This window comes from Amblyraja radiata, chromosome 35 (assembly GCF_010909765.2).
Source record: "Amblyraja radiata isolate CabotCenter1 chromosome 35, sAmbRad1.1.pri, whole genome shotgun sequence".
Classification (NCBI taxonomy): domain Eukaryota; kingdom Metazoa; phylum Chordata; class Chondrichthyes; order Rajiformes; family Rajidae; genus Amblyraja; species Amblyraja radiata.
The window spans coordinates 10364539-10390795 of NC_045990.1; the positions used below are offsets into that span (position 1 = coordinate 10364539).

At 47.0% G+C, this 26257-nt stretch overlaps 1 protein-coding gene across 13 annotated transcripts in view; it reads left to right on the top strand.

Annotated features, from left to right (window-relative positions):
- The window catches only part of LOC116991809 (neuropathy target esterase-like), a 140299-nt gene extending 115022 nt beyond the window's left edge, over positions 1–25277 (top strand). For 8 of the 13 annotated variants that reach the window (XM_033050757.1, XM_033050761.1, XM_033050760.1 and 5 more), the window contains 8 exons: positions 2519–2638; positions 5801–5917; positions 11518–11666; positions 15772–15924; positions 17858–17974; positions 19101–19188; positions 21074–21228; positions 24269–25277. In XM_033050757.1, the coding sequence (XP_032906648.1) occupies positions 2519–2638; positions 5801–5917; positions 11518–11666; positions 15772–15924; positions 17858–17974; positions 19101–19188; positions 21074–21228; positions 24269–24355 (986 nt within the window). In that variant the 3' untranslated portion in view covers positions 24356–25277. The remainder of the gene's footprint in view (positions 1–2518; positions 2639–5800; positions 5918–11517; positions 11667–15771; positions 15925–17857; positions 17975–19100; positions 19189–21073; positions 21229–24268) is intronic. The other 5 variants (XM_033050762.1, XM_033050765.1, XM_033050767.1 and 2 more) reach the window with 5 other exon arrangements.
- Positions 25278–26257: the final 980 nt, after the last annotated feature.

Consider the following 26257-nt stretch of genomic DNA (forward strand, 5'->3'; position numbering starts at 1 on the left):
GGGCCATAGGCGCAGAATGGCAGCCACGCTTCCGTCAGTCTGCCCCAGGGCAGCTGTGGCTACAGAAGTAGCTTACCACCACCGAGTGTGACTGAGGAGTGAATGAATAATGCGATGTAAAGCGCCTTGAGTATTAGAAAGGCGCTATATAAATCCCATCCATTATTATCCTTAAACTGTGACCACTAGTTCTGGACTTCCCCAACATTCCCCAATAATCTTCCTGCATCTAGCCTGTCCAACCCCTTAAGAATTTTGTAAGTTTCTATAAGATCCCCCCTCACTCTTCTAAATTCTAGCATGTACAAGCCGAGTCTATCCAGTCTTTCTTCATATGAAAGTCCTGCCATCCCAGGAATCAGTCTGGTGAACCTTCTCTGTACTCCCTCTATGGCAAGAATGTCTTTCCTCAGATTAGGAGACCAAAACTGTACACAATACTCCAGGTGTGGTCTCACCAAGATCCTGTACAACTGCAGTAGAACCTCCCTGCTCTTATACTCAAATCCTTTTGCTATGAATGCTAGGTCTCGTTGCATCTCCCCTTTTCCTAATCGGCCACCATTCAGATAATAGTCTACTTTCCTGTTTTTGCCACCAAAGTGGATAACCTCACATTTATCCACATTATACACATTACTGCGCGGAAACAGGCCCTTTAGCCCACCGAATTCACACCGACCAGCAATCCCCGCACACTACACTACCCTACACACACCCGGGACAATTTACATTTATACTGAGCCAATTAACGTAGAGGCAAGTATGTCTTTGGCGTGTGGGAGGAAACCAAAGTTCTCAGAGAAAACCCACGCGGGTCTACCATAGGGTAGACATTCAGAACCTTTGTCCCGGAATTGAAATGTCAACAATTAGAAGGCATAGTTTTAAGGTGAGAGGGACTCACTACCTTTAATGCAAAAAAAAAAAAAAATCTCGCCCCACACATCTCCTTTAAACATTGTCCCTCTCACCCCTTCCCAGTTCTCCCATGGCCTACTGTCTCCCCCTACTTCCTCCCCCCCCCGATGGCAGTCTGAAGGTCTGAAGAAGGGTCTCGACCGATTCCTTCTCTCCATAGATGCTGCCTCTCACCTGCTGAGTTTCTCCAGCATTTTTTCTCTACTTAAGAGTTCGTCATGGCATCATGTTCGGCATATTCCCTCGAAAATATGTTAAAAGTAACGGAAATTGGCAGCAGACTGCCACATATGAAAGGACAAAAAAAATCTGTGGGTTTAACTGCACCAAACTGCCTCAGAATAAAATGACGCACCTTTAGAAAGGAGATGAGGTGGAATTTATTTGGTCAGAGGGTAGTGAATCTGTAGAATTAATTGTAGAGAGCTAGATAGGTCTCTTAAAGATAGCAGAGCCTGGGGATATGGGGAGAAGGCAGGAACGGGTTACTGATTGGGGATGATCAGCCATGATCATATTGATTGGCGGTGCTGGCTCGAAGGACCGAATGGCCTACTCCTGCACCTACTGTCTGTTGTCTATAATTGCCACAGAAGGCCGTGGAGGCCAAGTCAAGGGATATATTTAAGACGGAGAGTGACAGATTCTGGATTAGTAAGGATGTCGGGGAGAAGGCAGGAGAATGGGGTTGAGAGGGAAAGATAGAAGGGCCATGATTGAATGACGGAGCAGACTTGATGGGCCGAATGGCCTAATTCTGCTCCTACGGCTTATGGACATGAAACCTCCCTCAACCCAGCTAACTAACTCAACTTCTCAACATAGGATTTCCTTTTAATATTCCATGATAAAGTTTGAAGGGAGCAATAAAGAACAGGAGAAAACTGCTGGGACATGAGTTCTCCTCCTACCCCTCTGTCCAAAATGCATATTGGCTGGGGTACATCATAGTAAATTTGTTTTGATTTTGTTCCTCCTAAAATATCTGCACCATCAAATTGCTTCTTTCACTTTTAATGCTCATTTAAAACCAGTCTGCTTTTGTGATTTAGTGTCATAAATGTTTTCATTGATACCACTGTTGTGAGAACCATTGCTGTGTCCATGGCAGGTAGTCAATTGCATTGTACTGCAGATAGCCACAACAAGCTGGAGTAACTCAGCACGTCAGGCAGCATCTCTGGAGAAAAGGAATAGATCGAGACTCTTCTTCAGACCGGCGACCCAAAGCGTCACCTCTTCCTTCTCTCCAGAGACGCTGCCTGTCCCACTGAGTTACTCCAGCTTTTTGTGTCTATCTTCAGTGTAAATCAGCATCTACAGTTCCTTCCTATACATTATACTGCAGTTTGCTCAAATATGGACAAAATAACAGTAGCCCAAAGCAAAGCAGTCGCTGTTTAAAGCGAATATAATGTCCTTGAAGGACAGGAATGCTTGCAAGGAATTTTCTGTCCCCCCAACTCTTCAAAGAGTTCTCCCAATTGACCCTTATCATGCTTTATCTCTGTGCCTGTGTCCCCTTTATTTCTTTTTTCCCCCCTTCCCATGCTGTTCCACCTTGCTGTTCGTTTTCTTACTCTTCATCTTCATCCAGCAGGCAGCATCTGGCGTTACGTCAGAGCGAGTGCATCTTACGTCCCTTATTTGCCTCCTCTCTGTGACCCCAAGGACGGGCATTTGCTTGTGGATGGCTGCTATGTAAACAATGTCCCAGGTCAGCACTACAATCACTTCCTATCTACACTGGCCACGTGGAGACATTGGAAACTTGTGGCTCGAAAGGAAACGGCATTTGGGTGTTTGCGATCTCTTTGCCTCCCCATCGATAATCAATCATTTGGATATATTGCAGATCCTTAAAGTTATGGAAAATATCAATTAAACCACTGGTTGCCACCAGCAATCTCCTTTTCTAACAGGACTGTGTCAGCTTTCTGTGCTCAACGGCCAGATGCCTCAAACTGCTTTGTTTCCTTCTGAACCAAGTCTCTCTATGAAGGTTTATTGTCCTTTCGCCCAAGGACGGGCATGAGGTGGATAAGTCTTGCGTGTGGACCCATCTTGCTCATTGGCAGCTGTGCTGCAAAAACTCTAAATCTACACAGCATCAAAGGAGTCTCGCAGCCGACAAACTGGTCTGGGTTTTATCATGAGATGGTTATCTGCCCAGTCTCCAGGTGACTCTTTCATTTTATTTTGACATTGTCACCATTAATCAAATTAATAATACCGTTACTTGGTATACTCTCCCTCAATTGTCATTTAACAACAGCCTGTCGCACCAAAAGCAACTTTCAAAATCATTGCATCCTGGCCAGATGCTCGCTAATATAAACTTTATTAGTGAGTAAATCAAATAAAGAATCTTACAGTGGAATCTCATTCTTCCCATCTGTGGAACAAGGAAAATTGCCAATTCTCACCCTCAGCTGAGTCCTTCAATCCCAGACTTGAGTGCAGATACATTCTGAATTGGGGTAAGCAAGGTGGTTCTGGTTTTAAATAAGCGATAGGTGTGAGCGCCTCCAAAGACACGTGTGTCTCCTCCCTGAATGAATGAATGAATGAATAGGTTTATTGGCCAAGTATTCACATACAAGGAATTTGCCTTGGTGCTCCGCCCGCAAGTGACAACACGACACACAGTGACAGTTACGAATGACACATTAAACATTAATAATAAAACATTATCGATTAAACATGTGAATTAAATAAAATACCAGAGCAAAAGGAGGCTACAGATTTTTGGTCATTGAGTAGAGCTACTACTCGTGGGGGAAAAAGCTGTTTTTATGTTTTATGTCCCGTTTTCTTCCCTCATCCCAAAAAAAACGTGCAGATTGATCGGTTAATTGCCAACTATAAATGACCTCTAATGTGTAGAATCTGAGAGATGGGAGATTGAGCTGTCGAAGAGAGTAATAAGGGATTGAAAGCCTTGTCCCACGGTACGAGTTCATTCTAAGAGCTCTCCCGAGTTTGCACTGATTCGAACTCGGAGATTTACGGTAATGGCCTCTCGTTGGTACTCGGGGCTCTCGTGGACATTTTTCATCATGTTGAAAAATCTTCACGAGTCTTCCCGTGCTTACCTGCCGTTAGCGAGTCTTCCCGAATACCTGCTGTTAGCGTTACGAGCCTCTAAGTGAGGTACCCGAACTCCAACGTATCCGCTACGTTCATTCCCTGTGCTTACCACGAGTTTGATTTTTATTTAACTCGGGAGAGCTCTTGGAATGAAATCGCACCGTGGGACAGGGCTTTAAGGCGGAATTTGTGGAAAAAATTGGTGTTTGAAGATTGGCATGGACTCGGTGTGTCAAGTGGCCTGTTTCTTTCTGCAACACGGAAGTGAGCTTGTTGGTGAAATGATTTAGAGTGGGATTGTAAAGCTGTACAAGGGAAGCAGCAAATGACATTTATTCGAGGACTTCGGCATGGTAAATGTCGCAGATGTAGATCAGATGCAGAGGTGTAAGGGGAAGTCAAATGGTTCAACATTGTAGTGTGGAACTGGCAGTGCCACTACTGAACTGCTTGAGGAGACATCATGATGTCAGCCACAACACTGGTGTACAAAGTCCTATTGATCTGATATCAACCCTCACACTTCCTTGCACAGGTGACCGAATACTTTGTCAAAGAGATAGATTTACCAGTGGTGCAGCTGGTAGAGTTGCTGCCTCACAGCGCCCCAGACTCGGGTTCGATCCTGACCTCAGGTGCTGTCTGAAAGGAATTTGCACGTTCTCCCTGACACCATGTGGGTTTCCTCCGGGTGCTCTGGTTTCCTCCCGCATCCAAAAGATGTGTGGATTTGTAGGTTAATTGGCTTCTTTCTCATCCACTCCCTAGCAGGTAGGGAGTGGATGAGAAAGTGGGATAACATGGAACTAAAGTAGGATAACAGAGAACCAGTGTGAATGGTCAGTGGGCCGAAGGGCCTGTTTCCATGCTGTGTCTCGAAACTAAACTTGCACCCAGAAGGGGACTAAAAGTTCAGGAGTAAATTCCAGGGTAGTGAGGAATACACAAGAACTCAAGGTTGGAGAAATGCTCAGATCTTTGAGGGGGAGAAAGTTAAGGGCCTGTCCCGCTTTCCCGAGTTATTCACGAATTTTCCTGAGTTGTTCACGAATTCTCCCGAGTTTTCAATCTCGCAGAATTTTTTCGTAACGAGTCCGTGGGAGTCTGTGGATATATCGTAGCGGCTCGTTTTGCCAGCCGTAGGTACTCGGGGCTATTTTTTTACTCGTGGACATTTCCAACATGCTGAAAAAACTCCCGACTTACCTGATGCCCCGAGTACCTACGATAACGAGCCGCTACGATACATCCACGGACTCGTTACGAACATTCTGCGAGTTTGAAAACTCGGGAGTATTCGTGAATAGCTCAGGAGAATTTGTGAATAACTCGGGAAAGTGGGACAGGCCCTTTAATGTTAGTACGTCTTTCTTTAAAGATGTAAACTTTAGAAATCATCCATGGAAGAACGGACACACAATGTTACTGATTATTCAGGGGCATGATGATTCCACTGTAACTGAACATTAATCACTGACAGTGCTGGTGACTTTTGGCCATTCTGCTGAAAATCTTTGTCACCAAAGAGATTTGGTGTCAAACTGTTCTCACTTTCACCATCTCCACCTGCCCCTCGGAAATAATTTGGCCTGGAGGAGGACATTGGGCTGCAGGAGATGAGATGCTGTGGAGATTTCCGTCGGCCTGTGAGTAGTAAGCTGTGACCTCCCCTCCTCTACCACTCTGCATAGAGCACATATTTTGCAACGAGGAAGTGGGGGAGGGTGGCGTGTCGCGCACACCGATGCTCTTTTAGGCCTCTGACTGCATCTGTTCCTCGTGTGGTTAGGCTCGCTGTGGCGGTACGTGCGAGCTAGCATGTCCCTCTCGGGATACCTGCCGCCACTCTGTGACCCCAAGGACGGACACTTGCTCATGGACGGAGGATACACCAACAACCTGCCAGGCAAGTATGTGACATTAGGAGAGAAAAGGCCCAAGGTGAGATCTGAATTAGCTTCTTGATAGCAAAATAAGTCAAGTTAAGCTACTAGGTATGCTCTTGAAATTACAGTATAGTGATTGTAAAAGCTAATGAACGCCAACCAGCTCTTCTTATGTGAGACGCAAAACCTAATTTCATATGAATTTCTTACAGAAGTCACAGATCACATCAAATCCGGGGGCCACCGATCTGCTGCAAATTAACTTGCTCCAGAATAAGTTAGCTGCAGAAATGGATTGGCACAGTCCACCAATTCATTGACGGCAACCTAACTTGTCCTGTCATGTTGTCGAACGTGTGGTTTGTACGGAAGCATCTTTGTTTGGCTTTTTAAAAAGATATTAGAATGAATTTGGCAAAATTTCAGTGCCTTAAACCCACGGTGGTTTTGGAGATTGGGCAGGTGGGAAGCAGCAATCTAAGCTTGTTGCAATGCAACTTCAGGGTACAGTTTCTGCTGTAAAAATGCTTCCTCGGTGACAGAGGTGTACAAGCAACGGATGTGTGTGTGGTGGAGGGACCGCGGGGGAATATCTGGCTGGGCAGTGCAGGTCTGGTCATTATTGAGACCATCAGCGGTAGGAAATACCAGCAACAATTCCCATCTGCAAGAGAAAACCGTGCAATAATCCATTGCCAGCGTGAAGCCACACACAAACTGGAGGAACAGCACCTCGTGTTCCGAAGATAGACACAAAATGCTGAGTAACTCACGGGTCAGGCAGCATCTCTGGAGAAAATTGATAGGTGACATCTTCAGATTCCGCCCGTTCGCTTACAGCCTAATGGTATGAACATTGAATTCTCCAATTGTAGGTAACTATTCTACAAAGTAATCTACAAACCCCCTCCCCCCCAACCCCGCCTTCTCTGTGCCCCATCGGGATTCACACCCATTTCTCCCCTTTCCCCTGTTCTCTTCCACCTGCATTCCTTCCGCTGGGCGTCACATTTCACACCTTCTATCCTTATCTCACACTTTTTGTCTTGTGTCCTGGCTTTTGTCCAACCATCAGCCGATCAACCCCCTCACCTGTATCCACCTATCACTCACCAGGCTTTGTCCTGCCCCCACTTCTTCTCCAGCTTCTCCACCGACCCCCTCCCACTCCACAATCAGTCTGAAGAAGGGTCCAAACCCGAAACATCACCTATCCGTGTTCTCCAGAGATGCTGCCTGACCCGCTGAGTTACTCCAGCACTTTGTGCCTTTTTTTTCGTAAGCCAGTATCTGCAGTTCCTCACATCTCCATTTTAACACGGCATTCGTGAGATTATGGACAGTTCTTGCGTGAAATGGAACAGAAACTACCTACGCAAATTAGGATATTAATTCTTCCCTTGGCGAGCCATTATGGCTCACAGTGTCGCCAGGGTAACATGTGTTGGGTGCCCGGCTGTTCTTGGGTCAGTGGGGTAGGAATGTTGGGGAGTTAGAGATAGGGAACTATTATTTGCTATGGAGAACACACACACACAGCCTTGCATGGTGCACTTTTGTCTCCAATTTCATTTCTCAAGTGTAATCAAAACATATTTGAAACTTGATCCTTGAATGAATTTGTATAGTGTTACCTGTTGGTGCAATTGTGAAAATATATAGCATAGTATGGGGAGAAAAATGCACATGGCTGGTCAATAGTCTTTAAAAATGTTGGCTCTGACAATGTGCAAAGGCATCGTATGTGCCTGAAGGTGGCGGTCTCAGTCTGGGAGTTATTTCATTTCGGCCTGCAGAGCTCCATGCTTCCATTTAAGTACCCAATATTATCCCCCACAGTTTTCTTCAGACATACTCTGAAGAATTGTCCCGGACCGAGCTGTCACCCATCCATGTGCTCCAGAGATGCTGCCTGACCCGCTGAGTTACTCCAGCACTTTGTGTCCTCACCCCACCTGTTCATCAGCTAATATACCATTGCAGTCAATGATCTGCTTTAAGTTCAATGGTCAAGTGGATACAAATTATGTTGGCCATTGGAACCCACGAACCTGCTGCACCATCATTAACATCGTACATGAGCTGATTTTAACCTTAGCTCTACACCCTGGCTAACCTTTTCCGCCACCCCTGCACAATGATTAAAAAGCGCCATCTATTTCTGCCTTTAAAATATTCAAAAACTCTACACCTGCAGCCTTCTGAGCGTGAGAGTTCCAAGGTCTTCCAACCATCTGGCAAAAATATTCAGGTCAAGTGGTTAAGCAGAGACCCCTAATTGTAACTCCCGAATGAATGAATGATACTTTCTTATCACATGTGACACGTCACAGTGATATTCCTGGTTTTGCGTCCCATATACAAGGTATGCAAAGATTCACCACCTATAGGGCATTGACAAAGTCGCAGAGTGTTCCATGTAGTTCCAATGGTCCCTCTGTGTTCTCCGCGACGCTTCTTCGATCGACCTTGACACTCACGTGGTCCCTCTGTCCTCCGGCGCTCACCTGATCCATCATTCGACCTCCGGCACCCATCCTTGGCCACCCACCGCCGGGCGCAAGCAGAGGCTTCTTCCCCCAAAGTGGAAGCTTTCGCTCCAAATGCACCCAATCAAGATCCCTCACAATGTTGTGTGTTTCAGTCTCGTTTCCTAAACTTACCATTGCAAGCCTCATTCGTCCAATCTTCGCTTTAAACCACCAGACATTACGACCATCAGCATCGTAAGTCATCTCTGAATTGCGTTCAATGTATTAACATGTTTTCTCTTTAAAAAAAGACCAACACTGCAAACAATATTCCACATGTTGCCTCACCAAACTCCCATGTAACTGAAACATACCCTCTCTACTTTTGTATTCAATTCCACTTGCAACAAGCAACAACAGTCTGAAGAAGGGTCCCGACCCGAAACATCACCCATCCTTTTTCTCCAGAGATGCTCCTGATCCGTTGAGTTACTCCAGAACTTTGTGTCTATCTTGGGTATAAAGCAGCATTAGATTAGATTAGATTAGATTAGATTAGATTCCCTTTATTGTCATTCAGGCCTTTCGGTCTGAACGAAATTATGTTGCCTGCAGTCATACACAGAACTAATAAAAACAAAACATACAATAAACACAAATCTTAGTCTCCGTCTCTTCCCTCCTTGTTCTCCCTCTGCACTGAGGCGATCGATCCAGGCCGGAGATGCCGCCCTCCAGTCCAACGGACCGCCGTGGTGATGTCGCCGCCGCCGAAAGCCGGAACGCCGTCTCCGCTCCGAGACGGCCCGCCACAGCATCAGCTCCGGGCAGCCGCCCCAGCTCCGGGTCCCGCAGTCTCCGCTCCGGGCCGCCGCCCCAGCTCCGGGTCCCGCAGTCTCCGCTCCGGGCCGCCGCCCCAGCTCCGGGTCCCACAGTCTCCGCTCCGGGCCGCCGCCCCAGCTCCGGGTCCCGCAGTCTCCGCTCCGGGCCGCCGCCCCAGCTCCGGGTCCCGCAGTCTCCGCTCCGGGCCGCTGCCCCAGCTCCGGGTCCCACAGTCTCAGCTCCGAGCCCCGCTGCATCAGCTCCAGGCCGCCGCCGAAAGCCAGAACGCCGCACCAGCAAGTCGGGCCACCGCTGCCTCAGCCCCGAAGACGGCCAGCCTCTCGTTGGTGAGTCCTGGCTGGCTCTGCCTCCGGAGCCTCGGGGTCAGTCGCAGGCTGGAGGCCGCCAGCTCCGCCATTAGGCCTCAGCGCAGACGGAGGCAGAGAAGGGGGATACGACACGAAAAAGTCGCATTCCCCCGAAGGAAGAGACAGAGAACATATTTCACCCCCCCTCCCCCTCTCTCTAACACAACCCAACAAACTAAAACGTAACCAAAACAAGACAAAAAAAACAACAGAAAAAAGTAAAGACAGACGGACTGCAGGCGAGCCGCAGCTGTTAACAGCGCCGCCACTTCCGGTGCTTCCTTGTTTCTGTAACATTTTGTTATAACATCTTATGACATTTTGTTAGCTTTCCAAACTGATTCCTACTGGAACTCCATATAATGTATTATCCACTTAAATTTTCCTATCTAATACATACCCTGCCTCGTCAATAAAAAATGCAACAAATGGTTTGTTGTGATCTAACAATCAACGTTGCAATTCACCCATTAAAACTACATCTAATCTTTAGTTTAGTTTCGAGATACAGCGTGGAAACAGGTCCTTCGGCCCACCGAGTCCAGCTCTGAAATTCCATCCCCAGATACCCCTGCTTCTCCATCTCCTGTAAGATGCTTCCTAAACCATCCATAACTGACAAAGTAAAGACACAAAATGCTGGAGTAACACACGACAGTTTCTTTATTGTTATGCCTTTTTTTTGTCAACCAGCATCTGCAGTTCCTTAGATGGAGACAAAATGCTAGAGTAACTCAGCGGGTCAGGAAGCATCTCTGGAGAAAAGGAATAGGCAATGTTTCGGGTCAGGTTGAGACCCTCCTTCAGACCTGTCTGGACCCATTCGAAGATGGGTCTTGACCCAAAACATCGCCCATTCCTTCTCTCCGGAGATGCTGCCTGACCCGCTGAGTTACTCCAGCATTTTGTGTCTATCTTTGGTTTATCCAGCATCTGCAGTTCCTTCCCACACACTTTGTCTGCAGTCCCTTATACCCTTGTGTATTTTTTTGTAAACCAGCATCTGCAGTTCCTTGTATCTCCTTTAGTGACAAACTATTTGATCAACTTTCCACATATCTTGGGCATGCTTATTGGCTGGGCAGTGGACTTTGCTGATGCCCGTGCAAAAAACACTTATGATGAATTTCTTTGTTAAATAAAATTCATTGTCAATTGTTAAACACAACTATTGCTGTGTTTTTCTCATCGGGCTGTCAGTTTACATTAGAACAGAACACTCTGTGCAATCCAATCAGTCAGTATGCCAATACTTTCAACCGAACGCCCGCATTAGGTTCATATATTCAGGGTTGAATGACCATTTTATTCCCAACTGGTACTTCTATGCTGTGCTACTTCTATTTGATATGAACTAGCATGCCAGATAAAATTACTGCCTTGCACTCATGTCTCTGCCAACCATCATTCAAAATGGAGTTTGTTATTCATTAAAGAACGCCATGTATTTTTCAAGGTAGACACACAATGCTGGAATAACTCAGCTGGACAGGCAGCATCATCTCTGGATTGAACTATTCCTTCTATCCAGAAATGCTGCCTGACCCTCTGAGTTACCTCAGCATTTTGTGTCTATCTTCGGTGTAAACCGGCATCTGCAGTTCCTTCCTGCACATGTGTTTCTGTGATTGTTCTATATTTTAAAAAACCCATTAAAATTGCTCCTTTGCTTAGTGAAGTTGCTTATATTTTTGTTTGCAGTGGATTGTGGTAATTGTAGTGCAATGTAGCTTTTGACCGTTTACAGTTTAATAAGGAATGGAACTTTTTTGTGTTATTTTTGGAAACGCTGCAAAAGTGAATCTCGAGAGGACTTGGCGAATGGAAGCTGTTCCTGGGTACAGTTTTCAGGAAGCACCTGTCCAAGGCCAGATGCAGTTTTACACAGCATGCAGTGTTCCTGGTTGTTCAGCCGAAATGTTAAATAAATTGTGTTCTTTTTTTAAAATATAATTGCAGCTGATATCGCCAAAACGATGGGTGCCAAAACAGTCATTGCTATTGATGTGGGAAGCAGGGATGAAACCGATTTGTGTAACTATGGAGACAGCCTGTCGGGATGGTGGTTGCTTTGGAAACGCCTAAATCCATGGGCAGAAAAAGTCAAAGTAGGAAACTATGCGGACAAGTCTGTTTTTCAATCCATTGCACAATAAGCTTTGTAAAGGAGCCACGGAGACTGGATAATGCATTGAGAGAATGGTTGATTAAGTGCCTCCCTTTCCCTGCAGACCTACTCGTTTAATCGTGTAGGAAGGAACTGCAGATGCTGGTTTAAAACCGAAGATACACACAAAACCTGGAGTAACTCCGCGGGACAGGCAGCATTTCTGCAGTCAAGGAAGAGGTGATGTTTCCAGTTGAGACTGTCTGAAAAAGGGTCTCAACCCAAAACGTCACCTATTCCATTTCTCCGGAGATGCTGCCTGCCCCGCTGAGTTACTCCAACATTTTCCCTGTCTATCTTCGGTGTAAACCAGCATCTGCAGTTCCTTCTTACACATCTTGAGAATTTGCTGCTTGTGAAGTGTGCGTATAGAAAAATGAATGTGCATACAAAAGTGAATATTTGTGTATAAAAAATTATCATTTCACTGTACCTCGGTACAGGTGACAATAACGTACCATTGAACATGGTCAAGTATATCAAGATGATACACATCCACTGTACTCATCCCAGCCAACCTCTGAAATCCGCTTGCTTGCTTGTTCTTTTGGCTTGGAGCAATACCCGAGTCAAAAGTGCCTGGTGGATTTTGTTCACATTTGTCCTCCATTGCTGCCTCGCACTCCATTCTTCTCCGCACAAATGCATACAGACACGGGTCTCCCTTGTTCAGCCTGCATGCCTTTTCTGTGCTCTCCTCCCTCCTCCTCTCTCTAGATGAACAAACACTCAGGTTATTATTTATGTTACTTGAATAGTGATCACAGATGGTTTATCTTGGTTGTAATCTTTTGATTAGCAATGGAAAAGTGCAAAGCGCGGTAAAGAGTAGAACGGGGCAGCGGCAGAGTTGCTGTCTTACAGCACCGGGAGGCCCAGGTTCGCTCCTGACCACAGGCGCTGTCTGTATGGACTTTGTACATTCTCCCTGTGACCACATGGGTTTTCTCTAGATGCTCTCATTTCCTCCCACATTCCAAAGACGTACAGATTTGTAGGTTAATTGGCTTCTGTAAATTGGCCCCAGTGTGTCGGATAAAACTAGTATATTGGTGATCGTTGTTGGGCCGAAGGGCCTGTTTCCAGATAGTATCTCTAAACTCAACTAAACTAAACACAATAGGAGGAGGACCAAGGACCATCGAATAGGAGGATCACGATTGACATCCAGAAGACAAACAGGCTGGAAGAAAAATTCCTCATGAACAAGAGAGACAATACAGACTAAATGGATCAAGTTTACGCAGGGTGCAGGGGCTAAGAGTCCTATTACTGGTATAAATCTTTGGCAGAACACAGTCATAGAGAGATACAGGGTGGAAACAGGCCTTTCAGCCCAACTTGCCCACACCGGCCAACAATGTCCCAGCTACATTGGTCCCACTCGCCTGCGCATGGTCCATATCCCTCCAAACCTGTCCTATCGATGTACCTGTCTAACGGTTTCTTAAACAATGGGATAGTCCCAGCCTCAACTATGCTGCAAAACAGTTAATAAAATATATGGGATCCTAAATTTCATAGTTTAGATTAGTTTAGAGATACAGCGCGGATACAGGCCCTTCGGCCCACCGAGTCCATGTCGACCAGCGATCCCCACTCTTTAACACTATCCTGCACACACTAGAGACAATTTACAATTTTACCAAACCAACTAACTTACAAATCTGTAAGTTTTTGGAGAGTGGGAGGAAACCAGAGCTCCTGGAGAAATCCCACGGGGAGAACATTCAGACTCCTTAAAGACAGCATCCAAAGTCAGGATTGAACCGGGGTCTCTGGCGCTGTAAGGCAGCAACTTTACTGCTGCGCCACCGTGCCATAAGCAGATGAGAGCAAACAGTTATGTTAAATCCGTGTAATGCACTCGCTAAATATTTCAGTGAATTCTGATCATTGCTCTTTAGAAAGATTCTGGAGGGCCCAGTAAAGGTGTTTAAAAGACTAATGAGTAGTTCCAAGGAAGAAGGGTTTCAGTTACAAAATATAGTTTGTAGACAAAATTGCTGGAGAAACTCAGCGGGTGCGGCAGCATCTATGGAGCGAAGGAAATAGGCAACGTTTCGACCCGAAACTTTGCCTATTTCCTTCGCTCCATAGATGCTGCGGCACCCGCTGAGTTACTCCAGCAATTTTGTCTACCTTCGATTTTCCAGCATCTGCAGTTCCTTCTTGAACAAAATATAGTTTGCAGTCTGGGAAGCAAGTGAAGTGTAAAAGGTCCTGATGGACAAGGCGCTGGGTAGGTGAAAAAATTGCCCGTTTGTGGACCAAAGCACAGATTTAACTTGACTGGCAAAAGATTCACTCGAGGATTTTTAATATCTTGATCAATGCGATGGAGGCAGGTTAGACAATAGACAATAGGTGCAGGAGTAGGCCATTCGGCCCTTCGAGCCAGCACCGCCATTCAATGTGATCATGGCTGATCATCCCCAATCAGTACCCCGTTCCTGCCTTCTCCCCACATCCCCTGACTCCGCTATTTTTAAGAGCCCTATCTAGCTCTCTCTTAAAAGCATCCAGAGAACCCGCCTCCACCGCCCTCTGAGGCAGAGAATTCCACAGACTCACCACTCTCTGTGAGAAAAAGTGTTTCCTCATCTCCGTTCTAAATGGCTTACTCCTTATTCTTAAACTGTGGCCCCATGTTCTGGACTCCCCCAACATCGGGAACATGTTTCCTGCCTCAAGCGTGTCCAAGCCCTTAACAATCTTTCAGGGTTCCTTTGTGGCGTTGACAAGTGTTTGAAGTCGAGCGATTTATAGGGTTGAAGGGAAAGAAGAGTGGCGGGAGACTGACTGGCTTACTCTTGAAAAGATCTGGCATTTGAAAGACTATACTGTGTGTATTTCCCAAGTTAATTCCCTGTGTGAGTCATGGAGAAAATGTGTCCCACCCTCGCCCACTTGCAGTCATGTGGGGGAAAATCGAGGACAAGGAAAAATGAGTTGCTGCCATGTGGGAAGCACTCTCTGCCTTTAATTCTGCTGACTGAAGTGAGTAGTAATCCAGCCAATGCTTGAGTTGATCAAGAGCAAATGTATCCGAAGCAGAGCAAAAAAAAACAACTGCTGGAAGATCTCGGCAGGTTGAGCAGCATCCACGGAGGCCGATATTTTGGGTCCAGACCCTGCATTGGGGCAAAGAGTGCAGCGGCGATGTGTAGGAAGGAACTGCAGATGCTGGTTTATACCAAAGATGGACACTAAATGCTGGAGTAACTCAGCAGGTCAGGCCACATCTCTGAAGAAAAGTAATGGGTAATGTTTCGGGTTGAGACCCTTCTTCAGACTCCTGTGCTAGCCAGGCTACTGGTGTAGAGGGGAAATTGTCAGCATATAGAAGTGGGAGAGAGGAGTGAGATCGAGCTTTGTTTTCCATCACTTGCTATCTCTTTCCCTCATTATAACTGCATTGATTCAACTGATTCAATAATTCAATGATACTTTTATGTCACACGTACCTGGGTGCAGTGAAATGTTTTGTTTTGCGTTCAACCCGGTAAAATCCTACAGCAGATCTTTTTATTAATTATACATATACAAAATAAAAATAAATATACAGAGTATTAACACGATTAAAGGCTGCCTGTATTGACAGTTTACAAACATACGGTCATCAAATTTATATATCGCCAACTTTATCGACAATACATCAGCGTTCACGGAAGTCCTCGCCTAGGCTGTACACAAGTGTCACCACATTTTTGGCACCAACACAGTCACGAAAGTTCGCCGAACAGTCCTACCTGCTGCCTGCCGCTGCACATGGCAGCATGCGGCCCCCCGTGACAGTCCCCCCTCGTTCTCGGCGACCCCCCTCCCAGTCTCCCTTTCAATATTGGTGGCCTCACCTGCTGTGTCCCCCCTTCATAACAGCCGGGTCCATCTTAATTCTGGTCGGATGAAGAGATGGATACTACCATTAGTATTGGTAATGTCGCGGAGAGAGCATGCTTACAGTTCAGTAGGTTGGCGCACGGGTTGTGGACGGTGATGTTTGCAGACCCCATGTCACGCCCTGTTGATCTGATTTATTGCAGGTCCCAGACATGTCAGAAATCCAGTCACGACTGGCTTACGTGTCCTGTGTCCGACAGTTGGAGGTGGTGAAGAGCAGCGCCTACTGTGAATACATCCGCCCACCTATTGACAGGTTTAAAACCATGGACTTTGGCAAGTTTGATGAAATTTATGTAAGTACCTCCCTTGGTTTTTGTTTTTTTTTCAGGGAGTCAAAGTAACATCACAAGGCATCTGAACCATTGTGGGCGTGTCTGAATAACTCACCCAGTTGCCCCATTCTCCTGCCCTTTGGCTAGTAGCTTGATTCAAAGTTTGTGTTAACCTCTCAACGGAGGTATTCTGCCCTCTTTTGTATGATTTAACAGTTTAAGAACTTACTTGTTCTTGCCATTGCATGAATGTCTCAAGATTGTTAAGGGTTTGAACACGCTAGAGGCAGGAAACATGTTCCCGATGTTGGGGGAGTCCAGAACCAGGGGCCACAGTTTAAGAATAAGGAGTAAGCCATTTATAACGGAAACGAGGAAACACTTTTTCTCACAGAGAGTTGTGAGTCTGTGGAATTCTCTGCCTCAGAGGGTGGTGGAGGCGGGTTCGCTGGATACTTTCAAGAGAGAGCTAGATAGGGCTCTTAAAAATAGCGGAGTCAGGGGATATGGGGAGAAGGTAGGAACGGGGTACTGATTGGGGATCTTCAGCCATGATCACATTGAATGGCGGTGCTTATTCACTGCCTCATTCTGTCTGTCCCTCGAGACGTTTTCTTTCATTTGTCTGTATTGGAAAATTTCCTGCTTGTTTAGCTTAGAGATACAGTGCAGAAATAGGCCCACTGGCCCACAGAGTCCACGTTGACCAGCGATCCCCACACTCTTACACTATCTCTCACACGCTAGGGGCAGTATAACAATTTTATCAAGCCGATTAATCTACAAACCGGTAGGTCTTTGGACTGTGGGGGGAAACTGGAGCACTCACACAGGTCACAGGGAGAATGTACAAACTACATACAGGCAGCACCCTTAGTCAGGATCGAACCTGGGTCTCTGGGGCAGCAACTCTACCGTTGCACCACCATGCTGCTTGTGTTTCCACATGTATTGAGTTTTGTTTTGGGATCGTGGGCAAATCACGGATAGAGTGGCTAAAAGCCTGCTAACTAGAGAAACATATAAAATTATAAAAGGACTGGACAAGCTAGATGCAGGAAAACATTTCCCAATGTTGGGCGAGTCCAGAACCAGGGGCCACAGTCTTAGAATAAAGGGGAGGCCATTTAAGACTGAGGTGAGAAAAAACGTTTTCACCCAGAGAATTGTGAATTTGTGGAATTCCCTGCCACAGAGGGCAGTGGAGGCCAAGTCACTGGATGGATTTAAGAGAGAGTTAGATAGAGCTATAGGGGCTAGTGGAGTCAAGGGATATGGGGAGTAGGCAGGCACGGGTTATTGATTGGGGACGATCAGCCATGATCACATTGAATGGCGGTGCTGGCTCGAAGGGCCGAATGGCCTCCTCCTACACCTATTTTCTATGTTTCTATGTTTAGAGGAAATTTGCAGATACCATGCACACCAATTTCACTGCTAGCCCAAGTTTCCCAGTGGTTTTACAGCACCAGCTCATCCTGAAGTGTTGGCTCATCCCACTGTGCCCCGTCAGGGAGGTTGTGTTGTTTATCTGGTACAATATACAGTGCATTATTCCCACTCATTAAAAATCACTATCACTGAACGAAACTGCCTCCCACAAAATAATTGTGGCCTCAATTCTACATAATGGGAGCGGGCAAAATGAAGCCAGTAATGTCTGATCAAATATATTCAGAAGAACTGCAGATGCTGGAAAAATTGAAGGTAGACAAAAATGCTGGAGAAACTCAGCGGGTGAGGCAGCATCTACGGAGAAAAGGAATTGGCGACATTTTGGCTTGAGACCCTTCATCAGACAATATAGTCTGAGGGTCACCAATGAGTTAGTTAGTAGTTCAGGACTGCTCTCTAGGTGTTGGTGGGATGGTTCAGTCGCCTGATAACAGCTGGGAAGAAACTATCCCTGAATGTGGAGGTGTGCGTTTTCACACTTCTATATCTTTTCCTGCAGAATCTCGGCTACCAGTACGGGAAGGTGGTGTTCGGCAACTGGAACAGAGGAGACATTATCGACAAGATGCTGAAGGACAGAAAGTCAGTTGACTACTACGAAATCAAGAAGAAGAATGTGAGTACAGTACCCAGAAATGCTCCCTCTTGGCAGATGCAGTGCTATGGCCATTAATAGCAATGCCTGGCTTCTCGTTGTATAAGAAGGAACTACAGATGAAGTAAAATGCATTGCCTCAAGTAACCTCCATCCAAGACGTTGAGCAATTCCAGCGAATTGTGGACCATCACACAAACCAACCTCCCTTCCATTGACAGACACAAAAAGCTGGAGTAACTCAGCGGGACAGGCAGCATCTCTGGAGAGAAGGAATGGGTGACGTTCCGGGTTGAGAGCCTTCTTCAAACTGAAACGTTGCACATTCCTTCTCTCTAGAGATGCTGCCTGTCCCGCTGAGTTACTCCAGCTTTTTTAATCTATCTTCAGTTTAAACCAGCTTCTGCAGTTGCTTCTCACACACTCCCTTCCATTGACTCCATTTATACCTCACACAAGGCCAGCAGCACAATCAAGGACGAATCGCACCCTGGCCACTCCCTCGTCTCCCCTCTCCCATCTGGCAAAATATAAAAGTGTGAAAATGCACTCCTCCAGATTCAAGGACAGATTCTTCCCAGCTGTTATCAGGCAATTGAATCATCCTATTACCAACCAGAGAGCAGTCCTAAACTACTATCTACCTCATTGGTGATCCTCGGACTATCCTTGATCGGACCTTGCTGGCTTTACCTTGCACTAAACGTTATTCCCTTTATCATGTATCTATGCACTATAAATGGCTCGATTGTAAGCATGTATTGTCTTTCTGCTGACTGGTTGGCACGCAACAAAAACTTTTCACTACCTCAGTACACTAAACTGAGAAGAGCCTTGGACTCTGATGTGAGGTACCGAGTTGAAACCGTCAATGGTGAACACACAGGGCACTAGCCTTGTGGAAAACCTTCATCAAACACTATCCGAGATGGATTCATGCCTCGGTAGAGGCTCAAAGTGTTTACACTATTTGTGCTTATGCAGTAGATAAAATCCAGACTGAATATTATATAATTCATTCAAGTCATGCTTGACACTAAACTAAACTGAAACTAAGACTGCTCTGACTTTGTCGGTCCTCGATCAGACATGAACCAGGTACCAAGTTGCTGTACTGAGACTATTCATTCCACCTTTGCTTCCACAGGCCTTTATGTCCTCCAACGCTGCGTTCACTGACCTCGCTGAGATTGTGTCTCGAATTGAGCCTCCAAAGACCTACAACTTGGCTGACGGTAAGTCGGGCACTTCCCAGAGTTTCTCTTCATTCCACTTTCCATTCGATGCCTGCCAGCAAACACCAGCCAGGGCTGGCCTGTAAACCATCAACATTTTCTCTGCAGTATTCATTTAGTTTAGTTTACAGATACAGCACGGAATCAGGCCCTTCAGTCCACCAGGTCCGTGCCGACCAGCGATTCCCGTTACTCTAGCACACACTACACATTAGGGACAATCTTAAGGGCCTGTCCCACTTAGGCTATTTTTAGGCGACTGTCATAGTCGTAGCAGGTCGCCGAAAAACTGGCGACTGGACCCCCCCTTCGACATAAAATTTGAAATAGAATCATTTACTTTAACAACAAAAAATAAATGAAGTCATCACCGGCGACAACCTACGTTAACCTGGCAACAACCAACGACAGCACTTACATCAGGAGAAGTCAAGCTACGCTCATTGGCGTCAAACCCACTGTCGCCAACTTTTCTCCGAAAATGTTTCAACTTGTTGAAAATCCAGCGGCGACCAGAAAGATGCGACGACACTTTGGGCAACTGAGGAGACGACTCACGACCATACAGGCGACACCCAGGCGACCATGTGGCGACAGCCTAGTCGTCTAAAAAATCACCTAAGTGGGACAGGCCCTTTACAATTTTTACCAATTAACCTACAAACCTATATTTCTTTAGAGTGAGGGTGGAAACATAACATCCTAACTCATGCCCTCAATACAGTGAGTGATGAAGCCCAATGCCTTCTTCACCACCTGGTCCACTGGTGGTGCCTCTTTCATGGAACATGTAGCTGCACTCCTTGGCCTTTGTGTGCCACAACACTCCGACCATTTTGTTCTTTAAAGGGCAAGTGAGATAAGTTGACAGGTGAAAGGAATAGAAGAATGAGACAGAAGGGTGAGGTTGGTAGTGTGGGACATTTCTTGTGTAAAGTGGCCAGATTCAAAGCTACAAACTCACTAACTCTTGCCTTTGCGAAGTTGAGGTCCCTGCTCTGCTGCTGTCGGCTCCCATCTGTGTTAGGGCCCTGAGTGAGAGTTTTTTTTTTAGTTTAGTTCAGAGATACAGCGTGGAAACAGGCCCTTCAGCCCACTGAGTCTACACCGACCAGTGATCCCCGCACACTCACACTAGGGAGAATTGTACATTGATACCAAGCCAAATAACCGACAAACCTGCACGTTTTTGGAGTGTAGGAGGAAATCGAAGATCTCGAAGAAAACCCACGCAGGTCACGGGGAGAACGTAAAAACTCCATACAGATAGCACCCGAAGTCGGGATCGAACCCGGGACTGTGATGCTGTAAGGCGTCACAGACCCGTGCCGTTCTGAGTTTACTGCCCTGGCCCCACTCAATGTCAATAGACAATAGGTGCAGGAGTAGGCCATTTGGCCCTTCGAGTCAGCACCGACATTCAATGTGATCATGGCTGATCATCCCCAATCAGTACCCCGTTCCTGCCTTCTCCCCATATCCCCTGACTCCGCTATTTTTAAGAGCCCTATCTAGCTCTCTTGAAAGCATCCAGAGAACCTGCCTCCACCGACCTCTGAGGCAGAGAATTCCACAGACTCACCACTCTGTGAGAAAAAATGTTTCCTCGTCTCCGTTCTAAATGGCCTACTCCTTATTCTTAAACTGTGGCCACTGGTTCTGGACTCCCCCAACATCGGGAACATGTTTCCTGTTTCTAGCGTGTCCAAGCCCTTAACAATCTTATATGTTTCAATGAGATCTCCTCTCATCCTTCTAAACTCCAGAGTGTACAAGCCCAGCTGCTCCATTCTCTCAGCATATGACAGTCCCGCCATCCCGGGAATTAACCTTGTAAACCTTGTCATTGAAGCACTTTTATCTTCTCTTTGTCTGGTCACGGCAGAAGAGTCCGATTATCTGACTGAGTATGAAGATGATATAATGGATGCAATGAGGGATGAAGATGACGACCCAGAAGAGTTACCGGACAACGAGGAGCTGGGTGATCAGGAATATCCCGACCAAGACCATTCTGCTATGGAGTGGAACATGGACCCGGTAGGTGAAAAATATATTATTCACATTTGCCAAATTTCCTATAGACTCATACAGCATGGAAACAGGCCCTGCACCCCAACTTGTTCATGCGCACCAAGATGCCCCATATCAGTTACCCTCCCCCCCCCCCCCCATACACTTACACTATCCTACACACACCAGGGACAATTTACTCTCCCCCTCTCTCCCCCCTCTCCCCCCTCTACCCTCTCTCCCCTCTCTCCCCTCTCTCCCCCCTCTACCCTCTCTCCCCCCTCTCCCCTCTCCCCGCTCTCCCCTCTCTCCCCTCTCCCCCTCTCTCCCTCTCTCCTCCCCTCTCCCTATCTCCTCCCCTCTCCCTCTCCCCTCTCCCCTCTCTCCCCCCTCTCCCCTCTCTCCCCTCTCTCCCCTCTCTCCCCTCTCTCCCCTCTCCCTCTCTCTCCCCTCTCCCTATCTCCTCCCCTCTCCCTCTCCCCCTCTCTCCTCATCTCTCCTCTTTCCCGGGACTGGTCCCCTGTTAAAAACCATGATCCAGGGACAAAATAAAGAACCGTATCCCATTGTACATCTGCATGGAAAGGTTGAATGAGGAATGAATGAATGAATGAATGAATGAATAGGTTTATTGGCCAAGTATGTACACATGCAAGGAATTTGCATTGGTGCAGCAGTGCAGCGTGCAGAGGGAAGGGCGGCCGTGGTGACTGTCTCTGCAAATGTTGTTCCTGAGTAGGACGTGGTTTGCTGCCATTCATTCAAGGTCACTGTGAGCTCAACAGTTTGAGCTGTGCACAAAAGAGCAAATGATTTTATCTTGTAGATTGTGATATGCAGATATCGCAGTTAATGCATCAAGATCAGCAGTTTTAATCAGCACTTCCTTTACCGTAGTGTGGGTTTGGGCACGCTAGAGGCAGGAAACATGTTCCCAATGTTGGGGGAGTCCAGAACACAGTTTAAGAATACTAATAATGGGTAAGCCATTTAATGATGGAGACGAGGAAACACTTTTTCTCACAGAGAGTTGTGAGTCTGTGGAATTCTCTGCCTGCGGTAGAGGCAGGATCTCTGGACGCTTTCAAGGGAGAGTTAGATAGGGCTCTTAAAGATAGCAGAGTCAGGGGATATGGGGAGAAGGCAGGAACGGGGTACTGATTGGGGATGATCCGCCATGATCACGTTGAATGACGGTGCTGGCTCGAAGGGCCGAATGGCCTACTCCTGCAACTATTGTCGATTGTAATGGGACCAGCACAGTTCATCACTACAAAACACTGTGGTCTGTCTCCAAACTTGTCACACGCCAGCAAGAACTGATTACTTATTTATTGCTCATATTCTATGTCGCTCTTCTCGGGAGATGCTAATTGCATTTCGTTGTCTCTGTACTGTACACTGCACAATAACAATAAATTTGAATCTGATCTGATCTGATCTGATTACTATCTATCTGGCATGAAATCAAGCCACCATCTCCAAATTTGCATTATAAAGAGGCTGTCAAGAGTCAAGTTTTATTGTCATATGTCCCAGATAGGACAATGACATTCTTACTGATAAATATCTGATGGCAGTTTATACCACTATGAGAGGCATAGGTTGGGTACATTGTCAGAACCTTCTTCCCAGAATGGAAAGGTCAGGCGCTGAAGCCCATGGCTTTAAGGTCAGAGGGGGGAGTTTAAAGATTACAAATCAACGGGTTTTTTTACACAGAGGGTGGTGGGTCCCTGGAACATGCCAAATATGCCCATATAGTCACAGAGCATGGAAACAGGCCCAACATGCCTACATCGACCATGTCCCATCTACACTAGTCCCACTTGCCTGTGTTTGGCCCATATCCCTCTAAATCTGTCCTATCCATGTACCTGTCTAAATGTTTCTTAAACATCACGAAAGTACTTGTCTGGACTACCTCCTCCGTCAACTCGTTCCATACACCCACTATCCTTTGTGTGAAAATGTTACGCCCACAGATTCCTATTAAATCTTTCCCCCCCCCCCCTCAACTTCAGCCTATGTTCTCTGTTCCCCTACTCTGAGCAAAAGACTCAGTACTATTCAGTACCAGTACAGAATAGACTCGATCTATTCCTCTCGTGATTTTGTACCCCTCATCCTCCTGAGGGGTGGTGGTGCAGATACAATGGAGGCATTTAAGGGCTTCAGATAGGCACATGGACATGCAGGGGATGGGGGGATATGGGGTGCATGTACGCAGAAGAAATCAGTTGAATTTAGCCTCAGGTTCAGTACTGATATAGGATAGATACAGTGTGGAAACAGGCCCTTTGGCCCAACTTGCCCACACTGACCAACATGTCCCATCTACACTAGTCCCACCTGCCTGTGTTTGGCCCATAATCCCTCTAAACCTGTCCTATCCATGTACCTGTCTAACTGCTTCTTAAACGTTGCGATAGTCCCGGCCTCAACTGCCTCCTCCAGCAGATCGTTCCATACACCCACCACCACTCTTTGTGTAAAAAAGTGGCCCCTTTTACAGATTCCTATTCCCTGGGATGACGGGACTGACATATGAGGAAAGATTGAAAAGACTAGGCTTGTATTCACTGGAGTTTAGAAGGATGAGGGGGAATCTTATAGAAACATATAAAATTATAAAAGGACTGGACAAGCTAGATGCAGGAAAAAAATTCCCAATGTTGGGGGAGTCCAGAACCAGGGACCACAGTCTTAGAATAAAGGGGAGGTCATTTAAGACTGAGGTGAGAAAAAACGTTTTCACCCAGAGAGTTGTGAATTTATGGAATTCCCTGCCACAGAGGGCAGTGGAGGCCAAGTCACTGGATGGATTTAAGAGAGAGTTAGATAGAGCTCTAGGGGCTAGTGGAATCAAGGGATATGGGGAGAAGGCAGGCACGGGTTATTGATAGGGGACGATCAGCCATGATCACAATGAATGGCGGTGCTGGCTCGAAGGGCCGAATGGCCTCCTGCACTTATTTTCTATGTTTCTATGACAGTGCACCTCACTGGTCTAATGTCGGGGATGTGGAATGAAATAATATTTTTTCATCTTCTCATTTCTCCGCAGGATGAAGAAACCGATCTCAGAAACCGCAGGCCTGGTGGCATCGGCAGCGATCTGGCATGCCCCTCTCCATCCGACAGTGAAGTTTAAACACGGTTGAGGCGGCCCTGCACTGCGCGCTTACCCGAACATACAACCCACAGTTCAATAATGGAGCTAAGCTAAGCAAAGGAATCTACAAAATTATGCCGTTGAACGAGGGGCATCTTACCCGGTGGTCTGGGAATTACTGTTGCTTTTTTATATTACACATCCTTCCTCCTCTTTCATTGCAAGAGCGGTTAATAAGAAGCGGCCAGGGTACGGATGGCACAGACATCTGCAGTCGGTGGAGTTTGTGGTTACTTGTGATGTTCCTGTTTAATCGGGAATTGGTCCGCTTGTTCGGGTTTTCCCCTAGGGGGAAGTGTGAGGGGATATCGGGAGACCCACCGCAAGGGTCTAGTGTGTCTGTTCCCTGTTGCCCTCCTCTCCGGCCCCACCATCAACACATGCTGGGCTGGGCTGGGCTTGCCTGCTCCGTGAAGCTCGGCTGCCGTTACTGCTGCAAGAACCCACCCACCCACCCACACGGAAAAGAAACTGAGTTGTAAGCGTTGCACCGATTGCTGGTGGACGGCTTTGCCGACTGCCCACCGTAAGCCCCCGCGATAATCCTGCCCGCGATCAGTGGTCCCACGGTACAGAGATGAAGCCCAAACTCTCAGCTCAGACGGTGTGCTTGTGTAGGAAGGAAATTGCAGACGTTGCTTTACACTAAAGACAGACACAAAGTGCTGGAGTAACTCAGCTGGTCAGGCAGCATCTCTGGAGAAAATGGATAGGTGACGTTTTGGGTCGGAACCCTTCCACAGACAAAGATAGAGGTTAGGGGTGGGCAGCTTTAAAGCCCTGTCCCACTGTACGAGTTCATTCCAAGAGCTCTCCCCGAGTTTGCCCTGATTCAAACTCGGAGATTTACGGTAATGGCCACTCGTCGGTACTCGGGGCTCTCGTGGACATTTTTCATCATGTTGAAAAATCTTCACAAGTCTTCCCGTGCTTACCTGCCGTTAGCGAGTCTTCCCGAGTACCTGCCGTTAGTGCTAAGAGACGTCCCCGAGCTCCGACGTACCCGCTACGTTCATTCTCCGTGCTTACCACGAGTTTGATTTTTTTTAAACTCGGGAGAGATCTTGGAATGAACTCGTACCGTGGGACAGGGCTATTACAACCCAGCCGTATGAACGTTGATATCTCTAATTTCGTAACCCCTGCACACCCTCCCCCACCCTCCCCTCTCCTCTCTCCCCGTCATCCCCCACCCTAGTCGTCCGACCAGTTCCACAGTTTGCATGCTTGTATCCCTCACTCCGTTGTCTGCAACCTCGCTCTGGCAGCTCCTGCGACGGCGCTGGTGCCAAACTGTAAGGCCCTGCTGTTCCTTAGGATCAATCAGCGACGTGGAGAGGGGGGACATGCTGCATGGGCAACAGCCTGTCCTCCATATGACATCGCCCAGGCTTGCATCCGACCAGGATGCATCACCCATGGCCTATTACTGTCCCTCACATCTTCCCCTGCCAACAATGGGCCATTGTGGGCTCCACCCTTGGTGCCAGTCCTGTTTTGTTCTGCCGGCTTCCCACCTCCAGTTTCCACCCTCCTCGTCCGCTGCTACCGTTTAGTCTGAAGTAGGTGTCCGACCCTCTCTGTGCTGTGGGAGGAGGCGGTTCGTGGGGTGCCTGGTGGTAAAGGTGGCGCTGAGAGTGCAGGAGGGTGAGGCAGGGAGGGTCACTGCTCAGCTGCCAGAGTTTCTGGGCCAGTACTTCCCTCTCTTTGCCTTCACCCTGGAGAGAGTAAACAACACAAGAGACAGACACAAACAGTTCCTGGTTTATACTGAAGATAGACACACAGTGCTGGAGTAACTGAGCGGGTCAGGCAGCATCTCTGAAGGAAAAGGATGGGTGATGTTTCGGGTCGGGATCCGTCTACAGACTGGAACTACAG